The 8,334-nt window shown below is 44.2% G+C and overlaps 1 protein-coding gene across 1 annotated transcript in view; it reads right to left on the minus strand.

The window, feature by feature from the left end:
• KIAA0226L (KIAA0226-like ortholog) overlaps window positions 1–7,778 on the minus strand; it is a 22,727-nt gene extending 14,949 nt beyond the window's left edge. The window contains exons 1-3 of the mRNA XM_010074167.1: window positions 7,707–7,778; window positions 5,450–5,558; window positions 2,486–3,154 (exon numbers count right to left, since the gene is read on the minus strand). Of these exons, the coding sequence (XP_010072469.1) occupies window positions 2,486–3,154; window positions 5,450–5,558; window positions 7,707–7,778 (850 nt within the window). The remainder of the gene's footprint in view (window positions 1–2,485; window positions 3,155–5,449; window positions 5,559–7,706) is intronic.
• Between the last annotated feature and the right edge of the window lie 556 nt (window positions 7,779–8,334).

Below are 8,334 nucleotides of genomic sequence, written 5' to 3' on the forward strand. Positions count from 1 at the left end.
AGCCCAGCGTATCCAGCAATGGGACACAACCCTGGGTCTGACCCAACAAATAATCTGGTTGCCCTTCTGCTCCTGAGCACTGTTGCCTGGAGGCTGCTGGGGCTGGGGAAAGAGCCCTCAAGGACCACAGAAGGAAATGACCTTGATGCATACAGAGGTTAAAAGCAAGAACAAGCCTTGTGAACTGCCAGTGACACATAAGCCACAACAAAGTCCCCGGAAACACCAAAATTCAGGCACAGGCTCTTCATTAACAATGACTGAGCCTTTTCAGGAGGTTGCATGAGGCTACCGGAGAATGGCCCTTAGAAGTATGACCAAGATCTAACAAGAGTCTCACAGGACCAGCAGAAAATCCCACTGAAAAAAACCCTATTTATTCTGATTTAAGTCATCTTACGCCATTTTTTTATGTCTTTGCATCCCTCATCAATTCTTCTGTGAGGAAAAAAAAGTGAGAAACCACCACCTCTGAGACAGCAGTGGAAAGAATGGCAAGTCAGGAGATGCTCTTGTGTAATTCCTGACTTCAGATTAAGCATTTTATTTCTTCTTTTTCAGTTTGCCATCTGCTTTTCCCATCCTCATAGTCCTGCACAATGCAGGGGAGAATGAGACCTCACTCCCCCCTGCCCCAGGCTACTCAGCGGCGAGTTAAACAGCTGGATGCAACAAGGAATGATTAAATGCAGACATTTTCACTTTGTAGAGAACAGATCAGAGTCTAATACAGACAGACACCACCAGGTTGCAGAACATCTGACAGGATCCAGGCTCCCAGGAGAAGTATTTGTTAGTAAAATCAAGAACACTACTTCTTCAGTCACCTGGCTGCCATATTCCTCCATTTGCTTTCTGGAGAGCCAGCAGCAGTACTGACCCAAGCTCGTGACACATCCTACTCATGCCAGAAGACCAAGTCACACATGATTTATTTGTTCTTACACACATGCTTTGTGGTCCCCGCCGACACTGAGAGCCCAGGCTGCGTTTGCCAGGCCCAGCTACCCCAACCTGCGTGACTGGCCCCAGCCGGCCCCAACTGCCCGGTGTGGTTTCCTTCTGCCCTACGGGCACCTCTCAAATGCAGGGGCCAAGTAACACCCGGCAGAAGGGAACAATCATAATTGTCGCCATACTAACTGTTGACGACAGCCTATCCGAGATGACAAAGTGGTTATTATTAAGAGCTCCCAGTCCTGCAACGGCACCTGCCCATTTGAGATCTGGCTGCCAACTTGAGGCCTTGGAGGAGCTCTGAGGGAACAGCTGGAAAGGACCAGAGCTGGGAAGGGGAGCTCAACGGAGCGTCACCACTAGGACTACTATTGACCTAAGGAAGAAGGAAAAAAACAACCAAACAAACCAAAAGGAAAACCAAACCCACCAGCCTTTACCATTTTTATTTGTAACAAAGGCAGGCTGAGTGCTCCCTGCTGTTTGCCTTCTTTCCAGTAGAAAATCAGGCCTCACTTGCACCATCTTTCCAAGGCTCGATATCTAGTAAGAATAAGCCCTTCACTACCAATAACACACTTTATAAATAAAATAAAAATGCTTCATCTCACTATAGCAAAAGCTGATTGTATCAATGTTAGGTATTAAACACAGAGGGATTATTCTATTGTCCTAGCCGAGGGGCAGGGGCCCTGGCCTGCAGCCCAGGAAGGCCATTGTGCCTCATGGAGGCACACACAGCCCTGAGGCCAAGCCAGCCACTCTGACAGCCATCTTGGGACCACTGCGCTGAACAGGTCCTCGCCTACAGGCCTGTACTGCCCTGAGCCCCCTGACACTGCAGGAACAGAAGAGGCACCCTTTGCTAGCAGCCCTCACTCCGCATCTCTTCACAGACAACATACGAGATATACACACAGGCAGGAACTGGTGAGGGGTAAAAAAGGATCCTGACCTGCATCAGATGGAGCTACACGCTTCTGGGACAGCAGGTGAACTTGGAAAGGGGAAGAGGAAAAATAGTCCCACGGTGGCACAAGCCAATTTAGCCATAACAAAATTGGATATTAATGCCCTCTCTCCAAAATCCCAGAATCAAAAGACTCCCTCTCAGGTCAAGCACAAGGAGATGCCCTAGGAGCCCATGCACACCAATGAATCACTACCAAACGCCCAGATCCACGGTATCTGCTTTTGGGAGAAGGGTTATCATGAAGACAAGATGAAGATGGTGGAAGCCTCATCCAGTGGACGTTTTACATTGCTCACAGCTCAGCAATTTTTACGTTTCACCAAAGGTTGCTCAGAAGCATTTCTGGGTCGAGAGATATATGAGTACTGCAAGCACAAGTGTCTCCCATTTCACCAATTCCAACCTTCTGGTTCTAGCTTTCTCTTTCTCCCCTCTCTCCGATTTTCAGTGACAGCATTTGTCTAATTTGCAATCACCGTAAACAAGGCCCACTCCAATTATAGTTGTCTTTCCTAGTACAGAAATCTTAAAACAAAAATGGACCTATAAAGTTACCTGTTTGATTGACTGGCTCTGACTGGGAGAGTCCACTGGGAGAACTGCTGTCATTGTTGCTGACGGGCACAGGCTCCAAAGCATCAGGGTATTTCAACAGATCTCCTGGCTTACCAACAGTTGAATCGGGAAGAAACCTTGTGAAAGTCAAGTCTTGTTCGGGGGAGGTACAACATTCTTTTCCAGAACACACAACAGTTGATGTGACAGTGCCTCCTGTTAAAGTCACCTGGGTAAAGCAGTCCCGCTTCAGAGGGGACACGTCTGAAAAAGTGAAACCATTCAAGGAGGAAGCAGCAGGATCCCCATCAGAGTAACAAGGACAAAAGAAAGTATCCAGCAAAGGTTTAGAAGAATCACAGTGCGTGTTGTCCCAGCATGCCCGGTGCCTTGTAAACCGAATGTCTGTTTGTGTACAGGCAGTGTTGCGAGGTACGGAATCGCTGTCACTGTCATCATGGCTATCCCTATCGCTGCTGTCTTCCCACCGTTCCACATCACTGTCCAGATGTTCAGCTCCCTGCATTGTGGTCTGCTCCAGCACCAAAGAGGTCTTCAAACCAGATGCATTTAAAACAGACAGAAGAATGTCTTTGATAGCTTCAGTACTGCCTGGGTACAATCCCAAACTTCCAGCATGTCCAATCACTGCTGGCCTTGAGTTTTCATCTGTTCAGAAAAGGGAAGAAACCGAGAGGTTAGGAAACAATCCCAAAAAATAATAATTTAAATTTTAATTTACAACAGGAATAAAATGCACATTATTTTTAGCATGGGTGAGAAGAAAGGGAAGAACTGAATTCACACACCACTCTCTGCTGCTTCCTCCTGCAAGAAAGCTCTTGCTTTCTGCAGACAGGAAGCAATTCCATCATTGATAAGGCCAGGTAGTAAACCCACAGTAAAGTATGCTGCGGCTAGCCAAACACAATAAGGACTTTAATGGTGACTGATTGTCAGTGTGCTCAAAAACATCATTGTTCTACAAAACTGGATGAGGGACAGTAACCGGTACACGTACTGGTTCTATGGCCAGTAAAAGAGAAGGTCACATTATAGCAAGACATAGGGTGTATCAATACAGCAGGAACTAAAAATAAAAATACACTCAGTAATAAAGGTTGACATGCTTGAATGTTTCAGTTCAGTCAGACACTCATGTGGAAAAGGCTAAAGTAACTTTCAGTCCATTATTCCTAAGAGTGACAACATTTACATGAACACATAAAGAAAACAAGCTCTGTCACAGCAAGTTCATTATGATGCCTCTGAAGGAATCAAAAGTACTTCCTGCCAAGGTCCTGCCCGACCTACTGCACAAATGGAGTTCAATAGAAAATGGAAAAACTGCTTTAAGTGGTGACCATGGCAACATTAGGGTGATGTAGAGGTGTGCACCGCAACCAGTAGCTATTCAAGAATAAACTGAAGTCCTATACCTTGAACAAAAAGCCTCACAGGAACTGACATCACCCAAGCAATGAAGAGACTAGACACAAAGTCTACATTCAAGAAGAAACTATTGACCACATCATGACAACAAAGTTAACAGCTGCCTCCTTTGGGGAAGATAAGCCGGTTGTAAAATTCTAAGAATAGACACAATCAAGAAGATTCATTTCCAGGGCAAAGAACTCTTAGTTAGGACCACGAGGAATGTTAAACAGTGCTGGTGAAAAAAACAGCAAGTCTTGCAGGCTACAGACTTTGCCCAGAGGTTGCTCTCCTTGGACACATTTCAATGAAAAACAGTAAACCTCTTGAGGAGTCACTCACCTGGAAGCCAGCATGCACTCGAACTGCATGATAAGAAAGTTTACTAAAGAAGGGATGAACACCAAAACAAAAAACCTCCTGTACTTTGGAAAGCAAGTCTATACAAAGAGCAGTCCTCATCAAGAAAAAGATGAAAAAATTATTAAGAACATCACACATAAGCTATACTGCAAGAGCTGCTAGCAATGCTGTCCTAGTAAACCCAGGTCAAAATTAGCTGAAGAATTCATCAGTGATTGGGACCAACCACCTGCCACTTATCAGGACAAAGCTCTTGCAGAAAGAGCAGCAAAGCTGCACATCTTACTGTTCGCACTTTTGCAAAGAAACACCTTGCCAACATAGCCAGCCATGGCAGTTTAAGGGCAAGAATGGGAAAATAAAAGCCAGCTGACTTTCAAACAAACATATTTTAATCTTTTTAGGAAAATAAAGCAATTGTGGTAACTAGACATTTCAGTTGCACAGGAATACCCTGACCTGGGCTGAAAACAGCATCTTTTCTGTGCAAAACAAAACATTTAGTCTTAACTGTCTTCAGTTCTTCTGCTCTCCTATTGCAAAGCCGATCCTGAGAGCCTTTCCATCCCCCCTCATCCTTCATCATCTCCACTACTCCAGCATCATGAAGCGTCTCTAGCACTAATCATATAACCACGCTGACTTACGTTGCTAAATACTTCTTCTTAGTGGATTGTAAGAGAAAAACTAACAAGTTTTAAAAATTTAACTCATATTTCTGCTCTGCCAAGCTTAAAAAAAAAACAACAAACCAACCCAAACCCCACATTTCAAGCTACTACCAGAAAAAGGTTAGTTACAATAATTAAAAAAAAAATCTTAAATTCAGTTTTGCAACTGATACTCATGTGAGTAATTACGATAATCTGTTAAAATCTGAGAAACTATTTCTTGAATGAACAAGGAGTTAACCTGCCAAGAATCATCTGAATGGTTTAAGTATTTTACTCTTGAGCACTCAAAACACCCGCATAACTAAAATGGCCAAGCTACCATTTAAAAAATTGTATAATTCCATATTGTCCCATCTTCAAAGCCAATGAGAAAGGTTGCCCCTCCAACCAGACTACACTTGTTTGGTACACACAAAGACCAATAGCTTTTGCAAACACTACAAGCACCAGCAAAGCTCCCCAGAGGGAAGCATTTTAGAACAAACTGGCATACCTGAGAGAACTGAGATTTGAGGTGTCGGAGCAAGGCAGCTAATCCTCGCTGACGGATTTGAAGAACATGCTGTCTCAAGGAAACCCACCTTTAGGCTTTCATGGTTTAACTAGAACAAGAACACACAGGCAGACAATTTGGTTATTAGACAACAGTACTCTGTTAATGATACCCTCAGTCTGACAGTCATCCCAGCATTAAGAACACTGTGCTAAGGCTGTCGGCAGTCACTGCCTATATTTCTGGCTGTCTGAAAACCTCCCCAGATGTATGCACTATCTGAAGAGTACTGGCATTGCAACTCTGCATCTTGCATTTCACTCCAGAAGGCAAGTGTCCAAAAGAAACTCTCCGTGGTTGGAGAATTAAACATGTGCATAAGGCATATACGAGACAAAATGCTGACTCAGATGTCTATATATCTGTCAAAACAACAGCAGTGAAGTGGAAAAAAAATCAAGGAACCACCAATCTGCAGCTAGAAGCAAGGGCCTGTTTAGTTGTATACAAGCTATGAGCTAGATCTGAGAGTCCCTGACTCCACAAGCACCTGATGCATATCCTGCTTGATCTCCCAGCTGTATCGACTGGGAGCAAGCGTGGTCACATAATCATGTCTGCCTAATTACATGTGGTACATGTCAGAAATGTGGTTGGCCCAGCATAAAGTGAGAAGCAACACAAACAGAGAATACTTGACCTGGCCTACAGCCTACCAGTATAAGCCGACTAAAATTTTGAATGGATTTGAACTGACTGAGCAGGTTTATACCAGATCAGCATTTTGCTCTGTGCAGCCGTGATGTTTCGAACCCGGTATTTTGAACCCCAGAGCTGGATTTACCATATTGTCAAACCAGCATAAGCTGAACAAGGGCAAGCAGTTTAGCGCAGGTACAGAGGGGCTAATTCCAACAAAGGAGCAAGATACACTCAGGACAGCAAAGCAACAGGTCTCCTTCCCAAGCTCCCAAACTTCTTGTGAGGGTCACACATTCATGTCCCACTCCCTCTCCACTGCCTCAAGTATGTCACAGACCTGCAGAGAACATCACAAAAACTACGGAAATCAAAAGAGTGCCCTGCTCCGATAAGCACATAATTAAAAAGCATTTCACTTAAGTGTACCTCATGACTTCTCCCCACTCACAGACATCACTGAGATGTCTCCGAACAGAAATATCCCCAGGATGCCTCTCGCTCCCTCCCCTGCACCCTGTGATCCCACAAAAAGGGAGTTCCAAGGTGTACTGCTCCCTGACACTCTGGTTGACCTCTACGCTCCCGACGTGGTCCTGTGGGAAAGTGAGGTGACTCAGGAACAGATCTAGTCCAGATACCATTCAGACTCATGGAAAGCAGAACAAATTAAAACCCACAAATAATTTCCCTCTTAACTGAAGAACAACATTTCAAGTCAAAAATAGTATTTAAAAATGTTTAGTGTTTGATTATGCCAGGGCTTAGAAAAATACTCTTTTCAGTGTCTGATAGTGCCTTTTTTTTTTTATCCTCTGCACTGATTTAGAGAAACTGTGGTGTAGGCAGGCTTCATGTATCTAAATATCATATTGTCAATATTACTGGATAAAGTAGTTCTTACAGGAACTAATTTTTTATTAATTACTTTATTTTCAAAAATTGTTTTTAATATCAGCAATTAACAGACACTACACCTCATGATGCAAGTATCCTAACTGCCTGACACCAGGGTGAATACAAGTACTTTATCAGTAAGCATACATATTAATGACACCAAGTTTTAAGATTTTATCCTTTTTTAAACAACCCTCCCATCTCTTAGATCTTATCAGAAGCAACCTTGTTCTGAGAATTCGGACAAAAGACTTCCATTTACTGTCAAGATGTTATGATTTCAACCACAGCACAGATTGGGACAGAGGCCCTTTAGTATTTAACTATCAAACTAAAAAAAACACAACAAACCAACAACAACAACAAAAAAAACTAAAAATACCCCAAGTAAAGAGCATTTATAAGGAAATACGAAAACACAGGTGCATGCAAAACACCACAACACCTTACCATAACCAGTCAAAACCAAGACAGTTTGAAATCTTTCATAGCATAAACAATCCAGCCTTTCCCCCCAATACTGGGACCGTATTTCCAAATGTAACTCCGTAATTAAACCACCAGCATTTAAAACTAAAAACTAAAAGCTCTTTTTTGAAAAAAGTCGGCCCCCAGCTAACCAGAACACCGAGCCAGCATTCAGACGCCTTCCTTGCCTTACCTTTTCAGAGCAGGGTTGTTTGAAGACTTCTGTTCCGCTGTAGCTGGTAAGAGCTACTGCATGGAGCGACATGATGGTAAAATATTCATTTCTTTGTTGTTTCTAAGTACCTGGAAGCGAGAGAAAGAATTACAGTCACCACCACGCTAACCACGATTCTCTATGTGTTTTGCAGACTCTGCGTTTAACACTCTGAACTGTTTTCCCTCTTACATGTTCACGAGCTTACTGAAGCGCCGAGTACAGCAATAATGGAAATCTGTGCCAGAAGAAGCCTCGTTTAGAGAATTTATTAAAAACAACACAACGGGAATACCTACCACAGGCATAAGAGCAAGACATTGATCTGCTGTGCCCCGCAGTTTTGTTGAAAAAGGAAGAGAGGGAGCGGACTGGGCGGCAACGAAGCCCCCGCGCCCGGCTCCGCAGCAGCGGCTCCTCTCCCCCGGTACCGAGCAGGGGAAGGCACCGCCAGCGAATAAAACCCGGCGCTGTCCTCCCGGCACGGCGCTGGGAAGCTCCGTAGCCCTTCCCACAGAAGCGCTCAGCCTGCCAGACTGCTCTGGAAAGCGTTTAACCCGCAGAGAGGCACCCAAACATCCCGCCGACCCACCGCCTCCTGCCCCAG

The sequence above is a fragment of the Pterocles gutturalis genome, unplaced genomic scaffold, assembly GCF_000699245.1.
Source record: "Pterocles gutturalis isolate BGI_N339 unplaced genomic scaffold, ASM69924v1 scaffold8997, whole genome shotgun sequence".
Classification (NCBI taxonomy): domain Eukaryota; kingdom Metazoa; phylum Chordata; class Aves; order Pterocliformes; family Pteroclidae; genus Pterocles; species Pterocles gutturalis.